This window comes from Sparus aurata, chromosome 2 (genome assembly GCF_900880675.1).
Source record: "Sparus aurata chromosome 2, fSpaAur1.1, whole genome shotgun sequence".
In the NCBI taxonomy this organism is placed as follows: domain Eukaryota; kingdom Metazoa; phylum Chordata; class Actinopteri; order Spariformes; family Sparidae; genus Sparus; species Sparus aurata.
The window spans coordinates 20,035,484-20,057,741 of record NC_044188.1 but is presented as its reverse complement, the minus strand read 5'-3'; the positions used below and the strand labels follow the sequence as shown (position 1 = coordinate 20,057,741).

General features: G+C 41.8%; 1 protein-coding gene across 1 annotated transcript in view; it reads left to right on the top strand.

Annotated features, from left to right (window-relative positions):
- The first annotated feature begins 342 nt into the window (after positions 1-342).
- The window catches only part of clpb (ClpB family mitochondrial disaggregase), a 33,940-nt gene continuing 12,024 nt past the window's right edge, over positions 343-22,258 (top strand). The window contains exons 1-7 of the mRNA XM_030391580.1: positions 343-1,003; positions 1,178-1,229; positions 4,248-4,334; positions 11,516-11,619; positions 13,090-13,218; positions 18,501-18,598; positions 20,702-20,816. Of these exons, the coding sequence (XP_030247440.1) occupies positions 547-1,003; positions 1,178-1,229; positions 4,248-4,334; positions 11,516-11,619; positions 13,090-13,218; positions 18,501-18,598; positions 20,702-20,816 (1,042 nt within the window). The 5' untranslated portion in view covers positions 343-546. The remainder of the gene's footprint in view (positions 1,004-1,177; positions 1,230-4,247; positions 4,335-11,515; positions 11,620-13,089; positions 13,219-18,500; positions 18,599-20,701; positions 20,817-22,258) is intronic.

Below are 22,258 nucleotides of genomic sequence, written 5' to 3'. Positions count from 1 at the left end.
CAGCTCTCTTGTAAAATACATCAGTTATTTTAAAAATAACGGTCAACATTACGCATGCGCATAATAGGACTAACCGCTAATTCAAAGCTAAACTCGTCGCGAGGCCCTTTCGTCAGTATTGCTTTACGTCTTTGCTGAAATCTCCAACGTTACATAAACTTGTATACGTATATATGTATATATGTCTATGCAACGACAGGCAACAGAAACGTGAGAGGCCCACCCCACTGCAGTCTAACCCGGTTTGAGCAAACACGGAAGTATGGAGCAGATACACATCTCGCCATTGCGCCTGACGCAGAAGTCCCAGTAAAACACAATTTCCCAGGATGCACCGCGCGTTCTGGTGACATCCACGCTACGATGAGGCGAAGCGGTTGTTTTCGTCTCGGTGTTTCTAGATTAGCTGCCTGTTAATTGAAGCATAGCGGCGGTTGCATCGGGATAAACGCGGTGTGTTTGGGCTGTAGCACATCCCCTCCTCTCTGGAGTTACTGCCGGACAGAGGGTTTCAACCCCCGCGTCGTTTTCGGTGAGTTTATCGCCATGTTATCATCTGTTCCCACCAGGCTAATAGCGCGAAGGTCGCGCAGCCTGTCACCGTGCAAACGCGTGCTCCAGACCAGCGCGGGCGGCGCCGCATGCCAGGGCATCCGCGAGACACCTGCGGAGTCCAACCGCAACCCCATCGTGTCCACCTCCCGGGTCTCCAGGAGGGGCATTCTGGCTGAGGACACCGCTGGTGCCAATGTGAACCCAGCGGTGCAGTACCACCACCTCGCCCCTAGATGGATGTCCAACCTGGAAAACCGCCGCAGCTCCTGGGCGGCTCTGGCCAGCAGGGGGCGCAATAACAACCAGTACTGGGAGGAGAGCGGACAGAGCGGCGGAGGTGAGGGCCGCGGGACAGGTGGAGGATCGAGCCGGGCAGGAGCGGCATCTGTCGGTGTGCTATCTGCTGCAGCCGTGGCTTTCTGCCTGAAGAAAGACTCTGACAACAAAGGTAGAATGGCATTGTAATGTCATGGTTTAATTGGTTTATCTATTAATGATAAAATGTTATAGAATATTAGAGATCGGTAACTAATTACAACCCATGTTGGTTTCCAAAAATCACATTGGCAGATATACAATTTGGTAATGTTTGTGTATCTGTTTCTGTCTTTGTGATGACCAGGTGATGCTCTCCTGGAGGCAGCAAGGACCAATAACTCCCAAGATGTTGCCAGGTATCTTCTCACCCCCATCACACCTACACACACACACACACACACACACACACACACACACACACAAAATGTTATGACACATACACATCATAGCAACATAGTATGGATATGTATCCCTGGCTCACTCCATTGTCAACCACCTGATTCAAACTGGCCAAGGTTGCGTTTTGTATGGCTGGTACATTTTTTTCATATTTTAATCTTTATGCCAGAGAACCGCCAATTCTACCTTTATTTGTTACAATGACAGTAGACTTTATGTGTAAGTAAGTATTTAAATACTTCCAAACAATATGTGCTGAACCTGTAACTTGGGGTGTTTTGAACAAAACCTCCTGTAATCATGATGAAAATTAGTTCATTTAAATGTTTTAGATTTGATGACTCAAGCAGAGCCTTTGCCATACTATTCACACTGTTCCTGTGTCGGAGGAAAGGAGGAACTACCTTGGTGGCTTGTTATTGGTAGCACATCTGTAAAAAGTCTTTGGTTAAAATCATTTGAGAATCTTAGTGGGACTGTGATATTGTGATTAAATTGTGATAAAACGTAATATGACTGAGAAGATTGGTATGTGTAAGACAGTGTGTGAATAATGAATAACACACCCACACACCACTGCAGTGCCCTTAAAACGCCGCCTACTCACACTCAAATACCTGAAAAGCTGTTGTGCTTATCACACAATACAGAATTTATAGTTGACTAAAAATCTTAATATTTTATGCCCTCAAAGTTGTGTCAGTTTTTTTCTTGTTGTATTGAACATGGCATCGAATATTGATATTTTTCTAATTAATGCAGAGGAGTCATAGATTTCAGTACAGTGATAAAACTACCGTGTGAAATTAAATGACTAGTTTGAGATATTACCTTATTTAATTAGTGACTTTTTTGGGACACCATATTCCCTGCAAGTTTAATGCAATTTCGCAGTTGTCTATATATTAAAATAATAATTTCCCACACAGCTCTTGTAAATTAGCTATCATCCGTTAATTTTATGTAGGCTTTTATAAGTCACAGATCACCTGCTGAGGCCAGTTTCTAGAACAGCATTGAAAGCACAGTTTGATCCGTTGAACCTGTTGTTGTAGTCCCACCAGTAACCACCAGGTGGAAGAAGAGGACCATCAGTGTGTGTGGATAAATGTCTGTCTGGAGAGGATTTTTGTTTCGTTTTGTTTTTATGCACAAATTAAAATGTGGCCGTGCTCTGAGACTAATCTTACATTTAAATTCAATACCCCCTATTTTTTTTGCACAGGCAGAGAGTGTCAACAAAAGCCTCCCAAATTCTAATATGCAATATGTGTGTGTGTGTGCCTATGCCCCCCACGGCACTCTCCACAGCTGATAGTACTTCTCGGTCACATTTGTTCTTTCGATAATATGGCATTACAAATTCTGAGTAACTATGAAAACAGACAGAATTCTTCACGCTGTAGTCAGACACACGAGCACAGGGTGACAATCCTCTAATTTGTTTTTGGAAATCTGTGACTCCAAAATATTAAAAAACAAACAACAAGTGATATGTATTAGCACATATGGTTAAATGAAGTAGTAAGTTGTAGCAGTAATCATATTCATTTGTGTTGAATCTGTGCTTTGTGTGTGCGGCATGTCGTTGAGTATTCATATCAGTGCACATGAGCACACTGTACATGTGTCTATCCATGTGTGTCTCCATTTGGTGGCTTAGGTTACCTGTATCTATGTGGCAGATGGTGAAGGTGAGAGTGTGGTGAGACAGTCAGCCAGACAGCACATCACAGATGTGTTAAGTGCTTTGGTTTAGTTTATAGAAGTGGTAGAGTGTCAGGGTGTGTCTGCTGACAGGCAGCGGAGAAGAGAGAGGTCTCGTTTTCACACAGGCTGCATCAAAGCAGTTGTACTACAACTGTGGTGAAACCTTTTATAATCTTGAGGTAGCGTTTTAGCATCAATAAGTGTATGAAGTAGGGATTGACCGATACGTTTTTTTTCAGGGCCGATGGCGACACTTGCTGTCTGAATCAAGGAGACCGATAACTGATATTTGAAACTGATAAAATACAAAATAATTAAATACAAATACAGATCTTAGTTAATAATAAGCAGTGATTGAATGTTACTATGGTAAGGTACAATTGGGAGGCACTTTACTTGAGTATTTCCATTTTCTCCTGCCTTTGACATGCACCCCACTACATTATATCATATCTTTAGTTTCTAGTTTATTTTGCATATTCAGCTTATTCAATCTTAATTGGCAATTACATGTGATGTGTAACCATGTAGGTAGTGCTGACAGCAGGACTTTGAGTAAAACCACAGAGATGAGTAAGACAGAGAAAGAATACTGCAACAAAGTATTGCATTTTTAAATGTATTAAATATTCTCAGCAATTGGACCCAAACAACACCAGTACCGATAATCAGGATCTACACCCTGAAAAGCTCACATGGAGCTCTATTGATGAGGCATTTCCCTGATGCTTGCATTCAGATTAGGCAGTTAAAACAGAGCCAGAGAGCTTCAGAGCTGAGTGCAGACCAGACAGAGGCCACTGTGTTGACTGTAAACACACACACTGTCTGCCTGCTCAGCACAAGAGACGACAGACGGATCACTTACACACACACACTCGCACTCACACACACTTATAAGGGCCGTGCCACTCCAGTGCCTGATGTCATACCCTCGGGGTGAAGACTCGACACACACCTGGCTTATAGAAACAGACACATTAACTGGTCAAGGAGCAAGTGTGTGACATCATGAGCTGGTTTCATGCTGGTGTGTCTAACAAGGCATTTCTTTGATACAGTCGCAGAGCAGATGGAAAGCCATATCTCCATCCGTGCATCTTCTCCCTCTTAAGCAAAATCAGTCTCTATTTTAGTATCATTTAATCTTGAGATTTGTCTGTTATTATTATTTTGATACCACACTTATTTAGGATGTCCTCTACGATATGTTGAAATTGATAGCGATATTAAATTAAAACGACTTGTTTCTTTTTCCCAATCAGACTGTTAAAAGAGGGGGTCGACCCAAATCACCGCCACCGCCTCGGATGGACCGCACTCATGGTTGCTGCCATGAACCGACAGCACAGGTCTGTGTGTGTTTCAACCACTGAACATATCATGTGTATTACAACTCTGAGACCCCCCCCCCCCCCGGTGAGCATATGTAACAGTAATGCAGTGTCTGGGTACCACGCAGCTGTCTGCTTGAGTTGGCGTGTGAGCATATGTCATCCATGTCCCTGCTCTAGTTGTTACAGTAGGTCTTCAGAAGTGCAAAGTGCGACTCTCAGACTGACAGACGGTCTATACCCGGTCCCCCATCTCTCTGTCCGACAAATTAAATTAGCCTCCTGGCCCCCAGAACACACACAACACAGAGAGGGGCCGAGGTTAAGGCTGGGCCAAATCCAATTTACAGATCTTTTTCTTCTTTTCTCTTCAACAACCAGGACTGTGTGGTCACTTTTTTTGTTTAAGGGCCTCATGTGCCTGTGAGAAGCATAATGTGAAATTTGTATATGAAAATGGGTTGAAATGAGATTATACTTTAAATCTCAGGGTGATATTTGCTTCTTTGTTGTTCCTAATTAATGCTGCTACAACTGAAACATCTGCAACATTGAGTGTGAATGCTACCGGGAGGAAATGTGAGACGAATCAATGTTTGCAGGCTTTGGAGTGCATGATCTGCGTTTTATATTGAAGTGTTCCAATACTTGAAGCTACTACAAGGAACTTATTAAGTATTAATATTTTGTTGATTTTGGAGGCCTCTGTGGACAACCATTGTAGTGTTTACATCATCAAAACCACAAAATATAATGTCAAAAATAAATGATCTAAAGAAAGATCTCATCCTGCTTCTTTTTAACTGGCAAACATCCTACTCACTGTAACTTTGCCTGGGAAAATGTGAACAGAGGCTCAGTGTGCACGCAGACCGAAACAGGACTAGTTATTACTCATGCTGAAGCATCAGGATTCATTTGAGACTTTCATAACTAGTTCAAAACTCCTTGTAGTAGATTTAAATATTATATAAAGTTAATAAAGTGTTGAAATGCAGTCAATTGGCAATTTGACAATTGACAATTTGATAGTTTGTCTATAGTTTAAATCATATATGATGAAAAACAGCAATCATTTGCTGGTTAAAGCTCCTTAAATTTGAGAACTTGTCACTTTTGCATAATTGTAAAAGAGATTCTGATGAACATAGTTCACAGTATTCAACAAAGATGATAATCATAAAATTAGTTGTAAGATTAACTATTATACTCTCCTACACTCACTATCTAGTCTGTAATATGATCACATGGTTTGATTATTTCACTTTGTGTTGATGTTTGAGCTCCAAGTGTTAGATATTTACATGACATGTGCTGAGCGATTGTCTGTCTGTGACATTTTGATGCATGTAATGTGTTTTTGGATACAAATTTGGCTGTATGTGTGTTTGTGTCTGTACTCAGTGTGTGTGTGTGTGTGTGTGTGTGTGTGTGTGTGTGTGTGTGTGCGTGCGTGCGTGCCCCTGCCCTGTCTTGTGTGTGTGTGTGTGTGTTATGAGTGCTATAACTCAGCGAGGCAGTGACACTCCTCTGTGTTTAATCCCGTCCTCCAACCCCCTAGTGAGCCGTCACTGCTGCAGGGAAGACAGAATATCAGTTCACACACATCAGTCACATACGTCTCTCGTATACACACACACACACACAGGATTATATCTGCACGCACAACAAGTAAGGCTGCATGTGCACACAAACACACAGACGAGGCGAGTTTATAGCAAATATCTTACAGGCCAACTGCCTATTACTCAGTCACACACAACTTTATTTGCAGCAGTTAAGTGAAAACACAGGGAACATTACTCATGAACAAGGTTTAGCCTGTAGCTAGAGTGTCAGTATGGATCTTATTGTTGAATTACTTCACCCCTCTCTCACACTGTATTTATATTTTCCTGGACCAGAAGTGATAACCGTGTGTCAGAGGCAGAGGATATCACCGAGCTGACTGTTTATGGTGTTCACCAGGCAGCCTCTCTTGTGTTCAGGGGTCGAGGTGCGGCTGTGTGAGGGAATCAGGGGTGGAGTAGAGGGGTGTGTGTAAGAATTAAGGGTGAGACTTCAGGGGGCGTGTGTTTGCTTAGCTTTGATGTGGGGCTAAATCGGGGAGGCGCAGGGCCTGGCCCACTGTTTGCACTCTTTAACGTACAATACCCATCTCCATCTCTCTTTCTGTCCCTCCATCCCTCCCTCGCTGCATTCACGTGCACAATGAGCGCTCAGCCGAGTGTAACGCCTGTTGACCGTTACGACCTGTCGGCCGAGCGACTCGACAGGAGGGAGGGGGACGAAACCAGGAGGGATGATAGTATGAGAGGATGAGTGGCTCGTTGGGAAGAGAGGAGAGAATGGTTTAGATGTGGAGAGAGAGTGATGTGGAGTGGGATTATGGGTTTGGGACTGGGATTAGCTGGATTTGAATAGTGATTGAATTCACCAGAGCTTTCCCACTGAAATATTATCATCACTTGGTCACGATACAACACCATTGTGATGATAAGTTGTCAGTTATTATAAATTGGATATCTTTGTTTCTTCCCGGTACACTCAAACAATATTCCCTCACTGATAATATGATAAAAGACTGGAGGGCTGTTCTGTCCTGTGCCACATTAAAGCCACATCGAAGGGTTTTCAAATTTTAACAATTTTGTGAACAATACCAAAATTTTAAACAAAATAGTAATTATCCTAAGGATACAAATGAGAAGTCTTTAGCTACTCCCCAGGCTTTGTAGTCCACTAAATATTTCTGTAGCTTCATGGCAAAACACTGTTGCAGTATTTTCCTGAACAACTAGATTTTTACTTTTTTCAAAACATAAAAAGAAAATCGGCAGAGTCAAGTTCATGCACCCATTTCAGATGGGGTACACAAACGCTTCTACCTTAGCAGCTACATTGAAGATTTCGGGGTAAAATGGAGGTAAATAACAGATTTGATTTTCTAATCAGTTTGGGCTCTCTGGGCTTCCAGAGACTTGATTTACATTGGACAATCAGTATGGATACATTTCTTATTTCTTTCTTTTTTTGTTTTGTTTTTCAACCCTTGTTCAAAAAAGGATGAATACATGTACCTTATGACTTGAAGTTAGCATGCAAAGCAGCTCGACCTGACACATCCTGACTTGCAGTACCACTCTTTACCACAAGAGGTTCAGCCCAATGCTGCTCGCTAGCATTCCCCATCTTAACACTCTGCTGTTGATCTGGAGTCCCAGTCCAGATCACTAGCTGCACAACTTACTGGTTGAACTAGCTAAGGGCAGCTATAATTAGCAACATTTAGTGGTTCTTCTGGTGATACGCTGCCCCCCTGAAGTATGAATTCAGGTCGCCAATTCTTACACATTGCACCCTTTTAAAAGAAGTGAACTTGTCTTTTTTAAATGCTTTAAAGGACGTTGGTCTTTAGAACATTATACTTATATTGTCATAGCTGTTTTTGTTTTTTGAATACATTTTACACTATGAGCTGTAGATACAGAAAAGCACTTTAACAAAGTTGTATTGAATACCTGATGGTCATCCACCCCTGATAGGCACCTTATGAATGACATCTTATGACTTTTTTTGATAAGGATGGGCAAGAAACACAGCAAGCTAAGTTGTGTCCAACAGCAGCCATTTGAGTCATGATGCCAGGGAGTTATTAAATGGTTTTCCACAGGACTGCAGAGGAAGGGGCTGTTTACCTGGATGTGTGAACAGATGGGTGATGGTTCGGTTAAGATGCAAGTTCTAAGTACAAAAAGTAAAACATTGCAGTGTATTTTTTTTATAAGCTTGCTATAGTCAAAAATATTGCCATCTCATTTAGGTCTTGTAAATGTACAGTATATGTTATACGAAAAAACCAGTAAATTGTAGTAAATGCTGCTAAATAAAATTACATGTTGAAGATTCAGGTTATTGAGCTAACTCAAAAAAGAACACTTAACAAAATGCAGTGAAACACTCTTTCTGGCATCTATGTGACCCCAGGTGTGCACCAGGTGAGATGAGGTCAAGTGAGGTCCAGCGTCTGGGCCAGGTGGTCAGAGACATGGATGGTCAGTTCAGCTCGGGTGTCTATTATAGCCCAGGAGAGACGGAAGTGTCTGTTTCCTGTCTTCCCTCCGGGGCAAGGATGAGAAACTAACACCAGCTCTGAGCAGAAACACCAGTCACCTGCTGGTAAACTTGGCACAAGCTAGGAATCTACCGACCAGCTTGATAATTTAAGAGTGATCATTAATTCAAGATCTCGATACCAGAGGTAGATGGTGGTACAGCAGAGAGAACATTCTTTAACTTTTTAGATTTCAAGAATTGAAAATTGAAAAAAAAAAAATAATAATAATAATAAAAAATGAACGTATAATGTTGTTTCGGTCTCTATAAAATCCTATTAGGAAGTGTGTAATTTTTACTTTTGGCCCGGTCTCTTAAAATGGGAGTTTAACCTAATTAACCTCTGCATGCCTTCAGTTTGGCCTCAAATTAGTGCTGCAACTCTCCTCCTTAATGTCCCAAATAAAGTTAGCCACTTGATCATCAGTTGATTAGTAAAACTATAAACTGTTTTCAAAAGCTCATTAGTTTTAGCACTATCCTGTGTAATTAAATCTCCCTCTCTTTCATCTTTTTAGCTGCACTTCCCTCCTTTCATCCACTCCTCCTCCTTCTCCTCCTCCTCTCTGCTGTTTTCCTGTCTTTATCCCTCCGTGTTTACCTTTCTGATGCCATTAACCCTTTTCACACTATCTCATTTCTTCACACAGTCCTGACCAACCTCGTGTGACCAACCGTAGTTTGAGTTTGTGTGCGTCTGTATGTGTCTCAGAGGATGCATCCATGTGTTTGTAGAAGTGCTTGCGAGGGTGAGAGGAGAGCCCTCTTTGGGTCACGGCCCCCCTGCCGCCCCCAGCCACAGTGATACAGTAACAAAAGGGGACCCCCCGATAGTCCTTTATACCCCCTCAGCAAGGTCAGACACAAAGACCTGACCAGGCTGTTCTCAGCCTTGCCCTCCCACAGAAACACACATATTTTGTAGTCATGAAACAAACTACCTAACTAAGTCTGCTGCGATTTTAATTATGTGATGAAGGGAAATTTGGTGACATTCACAATACTTGGAATTAAGTGGTCATCACCAATACCAGAGGAATTCCATGATTCTTGATATGTAATGTGATACCACAGTAAAAAAAAGAAACAAGAATGTTTTTTTATAATATCGAGGTATATATCGTATGTCGCATTGTGGCCTAAAATATTGTAATATTAATTTAAGGCCATACCGCCCAGGCCTACTATAATGATATCCCAAACAAACATCGATACAAGATTTCATTTGGAGCTGAAACTTTTATTAAAATATATAAATGAGTAATAGACTATTTGATAAATCTTTGACTGTTTCTGTTGTGTATATTTATAATTCCTTTATCTCATGTAATAGTAGACTAGTATTTTAAGTATTTTTGTGTTTAGAGGGATGAATGAAGCAATTTGAATATGTAAGCTCTCTCTGTTTTGTTAAAAACATTTTATACAGTAATTCATTTGAGGCTATGTTCTCACGTCAGGACTTGTAGCCCTGTGCTGCATGTCCTTGCCTCCTCTCTCTCATCCCAATTTTCTGTCAATCTTCCAGCTGTCCGATCCAATAAAGCCATGAAAAAGTCCAACAATAACAATAATATTCATAACAAATATTCAGATTCATCTTTCATTCCTCATTCCATATGTTGACACATGCTTAGAATATCTTTACTGCTTCAGTCTCTTGTCAAACCCAGTGTTTTATATTTTTGTTACATTTTGTCCTGTTAAAATATCTTAAGATTTTAGTGTTGAATCATGGAGTTGCGCCATCATTCTTAACGTCGTACCTCCTGGACGTCAGTACTCGTTCTAAAGAGCACAGATTATCCCAGAGAGAAGCCTGTAACGTGGTGTAGTCGCTCTAAAACGTCTGCCTCATCCTTCTATGAACATTCATTTTGCTTCATTTAAGCCCTTTCAGGCCCCATGCCATAACCATTTAGGTGAAAATGATCCATCACTCCCTTCCAGGCTACATTACATAGTCACAGGTTTAATGACAGCCGGCAGCGTACTGGCTGGGTTCATGTTTCGGCCATTGCCCCTGCTCTCGCTTTCATTTGGCACAGACTAGCTGGCTAGTTTCTTTGCGTATTCATTTGCGTGTCTCTGTCTCAATGTCAAAGCCACTGCTCATGTTCATGGGGGTAAAACGTGTGTGCTGGTGTATTCTGTAGACGGAGAAACAGTACCTGGAATGTCCGTTGGGTCACAGTGAGTGGTGTTGCCGAGGTACTCGTGTTTGTTCTTTAAGGCTGTACGCTCCAATGAAGGGATACACACAAACTCCTACTATGACACACAGACCCCCCCCCCCCCCCCCCCCCCAACGGCGCCGGAAACAGGCCCGACCCTTGCCCCTTCAGTGTGCACATATGTACATGTTACGAAGCAGACAAGTGTGTAGTGACGGGAGGGAAGGGAAGCAGCTACTGGAGTGTGTCCATCACACAGGGATAGACTAGAAATGGAAGTAAATCAGGGGAAAGAGTCATTGTGTGGGTAAATGCATCTGCGTCTGTGTACAGCTTGTTTGTTTTCAAACTGTAAGGTTAGAGATACTCTGTTTAAGGGTCGTGGTTATGTTTGAAGGTATAAAAGAAGTCTGTACAGTCCTGCATCCTCCTTCCTGTCACCTGCCTATACGTTGAGGTGCTGTGGCCCATAATGTCGCCCGTGTTTTTTAAAAGAGTTTCCTATTCCATTTATACCAAAGTAGCTATCCCTTTAATATGTAAGTTTGGTTGGGCCACAGAAGAATTCCTGATTTCAAATTGGGCCACGTCATTCTGAGGTTTGGGGATGGCTGGTCTAGACTCTCAAAAATGTTCTTATAGGGGATAAAAAATGTTGTGTTGATGATGCTATTAGTCTCACTACTGTTTATAAGCGTTGGACGTATGAGTGCCTCATTATCTGTTAACTACATATTATTAATATTACCAAAGATTTTAGTCATATCGCCGACCCATAGATTTTGTTACATCTTTCAGCATTGGTGGCTGTAAATACTTAATTATAACAGTGGAGAGCCTCATCTGTGTGCACGTTATTGCATGCATTTAAATATGTGTGTGTGTGTGTCTTTTGTTTGTGTTTTGCAGTGTGGTGAAGGTTCTGCTGGAAGCCGGTGCAGACCCAAACGTCGGAGATCACTTCAACAATGTTTACGACACCTCACGGGAGAAAGGCATCCACTCACTGGAAGGTAAAAGAAAAGAAAAAGAGAAAAAAGCACTTTGTGCCTGTATGTGCTCATTCATCACACATGTTTGTGTGTGGTTGCTTTATTACACATATGAATCCCAAGTGTTGAACCAGATATTATGAGACATTATGATTTGCATAAAGATTTGCATATATGTACATGTTTCATTTCTTCTGTATTATTTGTTTTATATGTTCTGTGACAAGAAGTGTGTGTGTTTTATTTGTTTTTCTTCCAAGCTTACACAAATGCGCAGACAAGATGGCACAAGCACGCTCTCACACACACACACACACACACACACTTTACCCCCCCTAGTCTGTGTTGGGTTTCTGCAGACATATTTATATGGGATATGTATATTGCAGACATTTATATGGCTGTCAGGTTTGGGTCCACGTGGGGCCGGCGTAGCGTGGGGAAGCGTTTCCCAGACGCACACTGATGGATGGGCTAGGGGGGCCTGTGCGACGCTTTATTGGGTTAGCTATGATTATCCCGCCCTGTCTCTCTCTCACACACACACATATACACACACACACACAGCTGAGAGAGACTGCCAGAGAGATAGAGAAAAAGAGTGGGATGGATGGAGGAAGGGAAAGACTGATGAAGGAAGGAAAAAATGAAAGGAGGAAGGCAGTGAAAGAACGAGCGAGGGGAAGGGAAGAAGGCAGGGAGCGGCGATGGGTGGAGTGAGGGCGAGGGTAAAGATGGAGGAGAAGGAAGAAGATGTGGATGTTTGGTGGGGTGATGAGGGGACAGAGGGAGGGAGGGAGGGAGGGAGGGAGGGATTGGAGGAAATGGGTCGGCTGATGAGGGAGGGAGAGGAAGTCAGGAAATGGATGAGACAAAGTTATTGGGATAGAGGGAGTAGGGAGGGAGGGAGGAAGATGGTTCGCGTGATGAAAGGAAATGATGGATACCGAGGAGGAGAGGAAGGAGGCGGAAAAAATAAAAATGGATGATGGAGGAGTGGCATGAGATGAGTGCTCTTATGAAAAAGAGAAGTAAGGAGAGAATGATAGACTGTCTCTATTATTAGTAAGGAGCGCAGCAAAGGAGACCCGTAAAATGCAACGCACATTATTTCTATAATGTCGGACAGTTGAGCTTAAATCTGTGAAAATGAACAACTCGAGTAAAACTGGAAACAGGAAAGACAATTTTGTAGCCTGCAGTGTTATAGTTGCCTCACTTTGTGGAGCCTTAACATTGACTAAATAGATTAAAGAAAAGTTCTTTCAGATTTCGCGGCTCAAACGTTTCCAGTTAAATTTGTGTGTTAATTCATCATCAGAGTTACACTGGTTGAATCTCAAATTGGAGTCGTGTTGGTCCTCCTTTTGACAAATCAATTTTCAGTAGAAAGTCATTAAGAATGTGCCCTTTTTTGGTTGATTGTGTCTTTAGTTGTAATGTTTCTGCTCTCAATGTTTTGTTGTCTGTCCCCTAACCCTAACCCTGCAGTACTCGTGTCCAGAGAGGATGAATTCAGCAGCAGGCTCAGCAGCAGGGCCGGCTTCCGTAACTGCACAGCGCTACACTACGCAACACTGGCTGATGACCCCCGCACCGTCAGCATGCTGTTAGAAGCTGGTATGTAATACCCCACCCAGCCCAACCACATTCCTAATCTCACTGTAGAATCAACAACAGACCTCTGGGGGTCTAGATATCTACACACAGAGAATAAGATGTTCCTGTGAGCAGTTTGTTTAACAACTCTGCAGTTCTACATCATGGTGGTGTGAGTTGAACATACACCTAAATTGTAAGTAGTATCAGTCTTGCCTTTGCTATGGCTTTATTGACATGCTGCATCCTGATCACTTATAGTACAGAGAAATGGACTTGCTTAGAATTCCATAAGGAATAACTGTGGGGAAAAAAAAAAAGAAGATGCAGCTGTCACTTGAACTCAGTCAGTCTCAGCTAAAACAAACCGACAGAACTCAATTATATCATCCACCAGAGGGGAAAAGTCTCCCTGCTTTAACACAATGTCTTTATCTGTTGTTAGGCTGTGTAATACTCAGTCTATATTTGACAGCGGCTTTGCTTATAATATTCCTGTATGTTTATGTGTTTGTTTGTGGTCAGTTTTCAATGATATTTGGTGTGGAAGTGGGAATCACAGAGTCGCTTGATTCGATGTAACAGGATTCACGATGCGCTGCTCCTGATAACAATAGTATGATGATAGAGATTCTATGAGATTCAATACATTGCAAGACAATCATGTAATGATGTATTATATCTCTCTGACTGAAGAATACTAAAGGTAAAGGGCAGGAATTATGTATTTATTCACTGCATTGTACGGTCAGTTTCACAGAATTTGACATGAACTGAGATAAAAGTGTACAAAAAGTGCACAGTGTCATAGCTTAGTGCCTCCTTATCATACACACACTGATGTCAACTTGTTGACATGTGCCACCATTTCAGTATACAGCATGTTCTAAATAAAAATATCAATATTCGGCGCCAGCTTATCAATAATCATATCTGAAGTGGAAAGAAAAGTGTAGAAGTAAAATAACACTGGAAAAAAATGCTACTTCTAAAATATATTAGGCAAGTCTTGCTTGTAGTAGACAAAGGCTTTAAGCCAAAATGTTTTGTCTTGTCAATAAAATAGTAAAGGATATTATTAGATATTACATATGTTACTTTAACTATAATGGAATCAGAGTGCCTTCTTGCTGACATTTTATAAGCTGTTAGACTCCTCACTATGACCTCCAGCCTCCAGTCTAAGTATATTAAAAAAATCTGCCTGTGAAACACATTCAAATCCCCACTTATTTCATTCTAATGTTACTTTCTAGGTGGCTATGTGTAATATAAAGTATTTTTTATAAAGTATTAATATAAAGTAAGTCCTTTTTTGACACATTTTATTTGAGACTAATGAGCAACTGGATTTTGTATGGTTACGAGGATAAACACAAATGTGTGTCAATTTATGGGCTAAGATTGTTTCTGTATTGTTAATTAATGTGAGAGAATTACTAATTCCATTGTTCGACTTATTAATTTGAGGAAACAAATGACTAACTCAAGGCTACCAGTTTTATCACGGCACATGCCGACCTCCTTACCTTAATCTCTGCTATCCAAACTAAATGGTCTCATTCAGCCTTCGCAGCTGCAGGCAGAATCGTCTCCATCAGCTTTAAAAAGCTCGCCATGTATCATCATCTTAACGCTTCCACCCCCGAGTAATATAAACAGTATTACAAAGCTCATTTGAAATTGATCACTTGTTCATACCCCCTCTCTATTCACCCCCATTACCCTCGCACCTGTCGTTGACTCAGCTCCACCGACATACACACACACACACTCTCAGACCCTCGGGGCAGAGTATCCCCCTTAGTTTCCAGGCGAGCAGCTCTTAAACAAGCTCAGCCTAGTTGAACTGTGACCTCCGCACAGAACATGCCCTTGGGGTAACTCCACAATCACAGGATGTGTGTGTCTTTGTCAGTGTGTGTATGCGTGTGTGTGTGTGTGCACGCGCGTGTGTGTGTGAGAGAGAGAATGTGTGTGTTTGTGCACTCAAGCCTCCATTTCATGAATTAAAATATTCATATATTCATGTGTGCTTTTATCCTTTTGTTTAAATTTGTTCACATCTGTTTGAGTTTTAACTTGGTGGACATTTGTAGCTTTTATGCTGATACCTTTTTGATCAAACAACACTCAATTTTTTGGATCAAACACCCTGACCACCATCACAATACACACTCACACACAAGCTAGTATTAATGTCTTGTTTATGTTTATGATGGATGGTGCATTCAAAGCTCTGTCTGCCCGTCTCACCCCTGCGTCTGTGTACGCTTAAACAAATCACTTCGTCTAACTCGATCAAATGTTCTGCAGACGCATTTTTGAATTAAAAAGGTAAGAAAATTCACAAAGCAGAGACATTTGTTTTAAGACAATCGCATTAAAGACGGGGTGGGGTTGTTCCCTGCTGGGGTTGGCGCCGCCATCACGGCCAATAGCAATCATGACATCACAGGCTTTGTATCACAAACACATTACTGTCCATGTGCATGTGTGATTCTGTGTGAATGGTCGCCTAATTACAGACTTTCATTCACATTTTTAATGCAGGTTTGATTATTCTTGACAAATCTTATTTAATTTCCTTTTTGTAGCATTCCTATCCATCTTTTTTTAACATCATCACAAAAATGTCTTACAAACTGCGACAGCTCCAGGACATCTATGAGGATTTGGGTGTGATTGTGCGTCTTCCCCTCATGTATGTGCGCATTGTCTCTTCTACCTTGTTATTTCCCCTGTGTTTGTGTGAGTCTGTGTTACTCTACTAGACGTGGGTTTGCTCTTTTGGCCTTCGCCGGCCCTCGTCTAACATCTCCATCCATCACAGTCTCCAGGCCAACCCTCGGGCCTCTCCTCGGCCCACAGTCCCTCGCACTACCTGCCGAGGCTATCTTGCTCCTCCCCAGGCTCCACATCAGGCCAGTGGCCAGGGGCACTCGGTAATGGACGGCTCCGTAGGTGGTAGGAGGCCAGAGGAGACACACATGCTCACAGACGCTCACAATACAGATACAAGAACACACTCACACACGCACAAAGAGCAGCAGGGGCTCTCTCCCACCAGCTGCAGTGAAAGAGAGGGAGGAGGAAATAGGAAAGAGGAGGGGACTCCTAATAGGCATAACTAAAGCACTCCTAATGAAGGGATCCTGTGTGTGTGTGTGTGTGTGTGTGTGTGTGTGTGTGTGTGTGTGTGTGTTTCTGTGTTTCTGTGTGTGTGTGTTTCTGTGTGTGGGTGTGTGTGTGTGTGTGTGTGTGTGTGTCTGTTTGTGTGAGTGTCGTTAGAGTTGATCCTGTTATAAAGTGCTATGGCCCAGAGGGTTGGCTTGATATTAAAGCCCTAAATGATGCTATTTATTATGTCCTGTGTGTATGTGTGTGTGTGTGTGTGCTTTATTGCTTTCCTCCCTCATGTTTTTGGTGGGTGGGTAGAGGGGGTTAGCAGTGTTTTGTTGTCAGGATCAATAGCTTTGTGAGCAGGTCACAAAATTTAAGGGTTTATCGATAATCATCACAGTGATTATTAGTCTCTGTGGTCGGTGCTCGGAGCAGTAGGGACGACCAGCACCTGTATTGATTACATACACTGTTAGAGTATTCTGAGTTAAGCTCACCCAGAAAAAACTTCAGATGGGTCCTCTGGTTCTTAATGTACCGTTCAACATCCTGTCGTACCATAGTGGTCACTAATGTGGTTGTACACGTCATTTTCAGATCTGCAAATATCTGCCCTTAGCAGCTGAAAGTGTAGAGTGGAGACCTCCATCGGTGGGCCTGGTTTGAATATATTCTTAGTTAAGAGTTTTGCTAGTGATTAATTTTAATCATCTAACAGAGATTTCTGTGTATTCACTGCCGACGCATTATTAGATTGACTTTTTTTATGTCCCAAATGAGTTTGCTTTTTTCTAACTCTTCCTCTCAGGAGTGTCACTCGTGTCTTGAATTATATTAAGTCCTCAGACTGGCTCATTAAAGATTGTTGCAGAGTGACTAGTCCCAAAACCCACTTGAAATAAGGTTTAAATCCATAAAGAACAGGAATGTTGCATTGTGTTTATCACTGTGACGAAGACTCAAAACACAGTAAACAAAGATTTTTATTTCTAATACTGTGCTTATATTGTTATGGTGAATTTGTTTGTCTGCGATAAGTAGTGATTGAGTAGAAAAAATCTAATATTGTGACATCCCTAACTGAAATAATAATTTTTTATGAATTCAGAGCATAAAGCTTGAGTGTTTGTGGCCTTTATTGGTTAGTAGGGGAGTTTAAAATTATCTATACTGGTGCCAACTAAGTTGGTTTCAAATGTCTTGTCAATAAAATAGTAAAGGATATTATTAAATATTTCATGTATTACTTTTGCTATACTGGAATCAGAGTGCCATGGTTTTTTCCTTCTTGTTGACATTTGTTAAGCTGCTAGACTCCACACATGGAGTGTGACTTTTTTTTTTTTTTAAAAAGCCTCAAATTTTGTCCTTCATTAGACTGAGGTTCAGGACAAGGAAGTGTTAGTTACTTGGTGTTCTGGACTTGGAGGTGGACATGTGTTGGACGAATCTACTGTAGACCTAAGCTGCATATTTGTATTTATATGTGGTGTGATGGCTGTCATGTTGTGTCCTTACAGAAGGAGGACTTTACATCCCAGAAAATAAAATACTTTCAATTATATACTGCGTTTTTGTTGAAGGCTAGGTGATGGAAACCTTCACTTGTTCATGTGGAGGCACGCACGTGTTGGTGACTCTGGCCTGAGAGCAGTGGCACAGGTCAGGGCAGAAGGCACTGCTAACTGCCCCTCACTGACAAGTCGGCCACTATCCAGTCCTGGCACACTTCACCCGTGCTGTGACATTATGGTTTTTTAAAGATGATCCGTTTAACAAAGGTATCCTCCATTTGACCCCTCCTGCTGTGTGGAAGTGTGTGTTCTTGTGTCTCAAAGGCCCCCAACCTGCAACAACCTGCAGTGTGTATAGATTGTATAATAATCCAGAGTGTTAGTGTGCGGATGTAGGGGTCAAAGAGTGTGTTATTGGCACGCGTTGCAGATATGAAACCCCCTACAGGGTCATTGCGGGGCCCTCCTGCTACACTGCAGTTAGTCTCAGTGACCCCTGAACCATGTGACCTCTCACCCCAAACCCCTACTCTCTGGATCGACGTGTTGACCCTCCTGCTGAGGTGCTGTGTGCATATTCTTATTGTAAAAGATGAGGACTTTTTTCCTACAAACGCATATTTTTCTAATGTTTGAACTGTTGATTTGTTTGTGTTTATCATACAGGTGCCAACCCCCTGCAGACCAATGGTTTGGGACACACAGCACGGGCCTACGCTAAGGAGGGAGACGTAAGCACAGTGCTGCAGGAGTGGGAGGGCAAGGTACAACACACTCATCACACTCATACAGACTCAAACACTAATTTCATTGTTCTTCCATACAGGCTGTGCAGAATGTTTTGCAATTAAAACAGCATCAGTTTCCATGCACACACACACAATGTTTTGATACTGTTGCTGCTTCCTGCGTTCTGGTCTAAATGACTCGGCACAATTCACTCTGCAGACATCTGTGTCATTTAGTTGCCTTCATGCACACAGACACACACTCCTCAGGAGGTCTGTGTGTGTCTGGTGACTGAGTGACAGGTGCTATTGAAGATGTGAGATGTGAAAGATGGTAGAGGTTAACTGGGGTTAAAAACAGTTGGATTATTTATCAACTTTATATAGATTTTTGTAAGTGGTCTTAGAAATTGTGAAAAGTTTAAATATTTATTTTATTAACTTGATTTTATCATTGTTTTACATTAAAATTACAATAAATCAGTGCACGCAGCCAAGGCAGACGGTACTGAAGTCATAATAGGTATTAACACACACGGTCATCATTTAGTTTCTCAACTGATGTTTCCAGTTGTCTCTATATTATTGTCGCATTATTATTATCAAGGTATTTGGTCTAGAATGCAGTGATAAAATAATGTATTTCTAATTCTCATCCCTTATTCTCATCCCGCACTTATTTGTGCATCCTGCACAAATAAGTGCATTTACATCACCACAAACACCTGAAAAATGCACTAAGAATGCTGTAGGTAAACTGCAAAATACAGTTTTTGCTTTCTGGTTTTTAAAATATGATTTGAATAGGGAGGTCTGATTGAGGCTTAGTTAGGTTTATAAATGCTACACAATCAGCTGAGCAAAGGAACTCCTTGGTATTTCACAGGGGTTAAGTAGTAGAAGAGAGGTCTGCCGTTTTCTTAAATAAAACTTGAGTTATCCGTAGTTATCTAGCAGCTTGACAGCAGGCCAGAGCTAAGCAAGATGGAGAGAGAGAATAAACAGCCTGCCTCCACTGCAGGGTGAAAAGCTGGAGTCTGCGGAGACAAAGAGGAGAGGATGAATGAGTCATGGGGTGGCTGAAGAAAGAAATAGAGGGGGAGTAAGTGTAAAAATGAGGGGGGCGAAAAGATTTCGGACAAGAGAGATGAAGTCAGCAGAAAAGAGAAGATGGGGTTAGAGGAGAGAAGGCTGATGGAGGTAGAAGAAGGTGTAAAGTGGATAACTGCTGTGAAATGGGAGGGACATTTTTGGATGGAGTTGGAGAGTGAAGTGAGAAGTTTTACTCCAAGGGTTTAAAAAATGTGATACCTAATTTAAGGAAATTATTGATTGAAAAAATGAAATAATTCAAAGTAACAAAAATCATCACACTTCACAGGAAAATGTATTGATAGACTAAATTTTTCACAATATATACATTTGTTTGAGGCCAAACAGGTAGCTGTAAAATTACTAGTTGTAGTAGTAGTAGTAGTAAAATTACTGAACAGACATGTTTCTTTTAAGCAAAATGTTAGAGGAAAGTCACCTAACTGAAATGTGGCTATATAAATTAATCTTTAGTTTTACAGGGTACAGGATCTGTTTTTTTGTTTGTCTACGAGGCACCTGTGTGCAAACATCACATTTCTTTTATGACGTAGATAAAGCATTTCCTGTTGGGACAAATTAGAATATTAAGATTAATGGCTCCAACTGCTTTGAGGGACAGTTTCCTTGATCTTAAGGTCCAGTCAGGTCAATTTTGTTGATAAAGCCACAAATCACAAATATCCCTCAAAGGGTTTTACAATCTGTACAACCTGCCACACTGTCTATCCTCAGAACGCTGATTCGGTTAAGGATAAAAAAACTAAAAACTAAAAACGATGAACAGCTTTATTATTACGTCTAGAGGGGAGTCTGAGGTGGATGCTTTTAGAGAGTAGTTGTCTGCTAACTCCTTCCTGGTTTTGTCTATGTGTGGTGGGAATGAGTTGAAAAAGGTGACAATAAAGGAGGAGTAATGTCCTCCATGTTTTTTTCCTTGAGAGTCTTTTTCTTACTCTGTTGCTTTTCCCCCTAAAATATCTTCTCTTCCTGATTCATTCGTTGTCATATCTGTTTTCTTTGTATTTTTTGCTCCCTCCCATCTAGTTCCAGGAGGCGCAAGCTCGGCGTGAGGCAGAGGAGAGGAGAAGGTTCCCCCTGGAGAGGAGGCTGAAGGAGCATATCATTGGACAGGAGGGGGCCATCAATACTGTGGCCTCAGGTAAACACACACACACACACACACACACTCTCAGGTGAAAAGGTAGACACACACATTTAGCAAAAGGGATGCTCACACACCAACAAACAAGTGCACATAATGAAATGATTTGAAGCCACAGCCTCGTCTTCCTCTTCTTCTGGTTTCTTTCTCTTCAGTGTTGCTGTTTTCTTCTCTCCTGCTCTCCTCCCTTCCCTCCTGCAGTAGGCGGGTTCAGACAGACCGGCGGAGGCTGTAATTGGTTAATTGTGATGAATGAGCTGTCTGTCAGGCATACACAGGTGCTGTGTGCATTTGTGTGTGTTTGTGTGTGACAGCTGAAGAGGCCAGGCTTGGAGCCGCCAGTTAACACGATTACAGAGAGAGGAGACATACTACAGACCCCCCACCTCCTCTTTCTGCTTTCCCCCTCTCGGTCTCTATTCCCTCTCTTCTCCGTCTCTCTCTTTCTCTCTCTCCTGCTTTCCCCCTCTCGGTCTCTATTCCCTCTCTTCTCCGTCTCTCTCTTTCTCTCTCTCTCTCTCTCTCTCCTGCTTTACCCCCTCGATCCTCATCACACCCACTCTTTCTCCTTTGCCCTTCTATCCGTTCCCACTTTCACTTCGTGGACTCCACTTTCTGCATCTTTCCATCATTGTTCCTCCGTCCTCGACATGCACAGAGACGGGAATGGGCAGTCGAAAGGCAAAGTGACGGGGGCAGGAAGAGAAAAATGGATGAGACAGGGGTGAAACAGATGGGGGCAATGGGAGACAAAAAAGAGACAGGAACGCTGATGGGAGAAGATAGCAGAGAAGTAGCTGAGAAGCAGAAAGCTCTGAGCATTGACAGAAAGATGAAGAGAGCGAGTGTAATGCATGGAGAAGAGGAGGGAGGATGAGTTAGAGCACAATAACACAGCAGACAGTAAAGAGCTGATATTACACCAGGCATCCATGGAGGCCATGTATTGATCTGCAGATGAGAAAGTGTGTGTGTGTATGTGTGTGTATGTGTGTGTGTGAGAAAGAAAGAAAGAGGCTGTTGTGTATTATTTTTATGATCTTGGACAGATTTGTGAAAATAATCAACTCACTCCCAAAGCTAGAAGCAGATATTGTAATCTGTTTTCATGAAAGCAAAGACTGTAGAGTTTATAACCAACAGGAGAATAACTTGGATTTTTGGTTCAAGACTTCATCAAAAAAAAAAACTTGAGATAACAACATTTCCATAAAGAACAACTATAGATTGAACTGCATTTACAAGTGTCAGTGTAGCTTTGCTGGGAGTCAGTGAAGGAGGAGAGAATCGTGGGAATTGTAGTCTTTGGCAAGGTGATGAATGATTGTTGTTATCATGGCAAATTGTCCTGAAAGCCATAGAAGACATCGGCACAGTGATAAAAGAGAAGCTTATTGATCTTTTGAGAAGTATTACAGTGAATATATCACTCTCACACA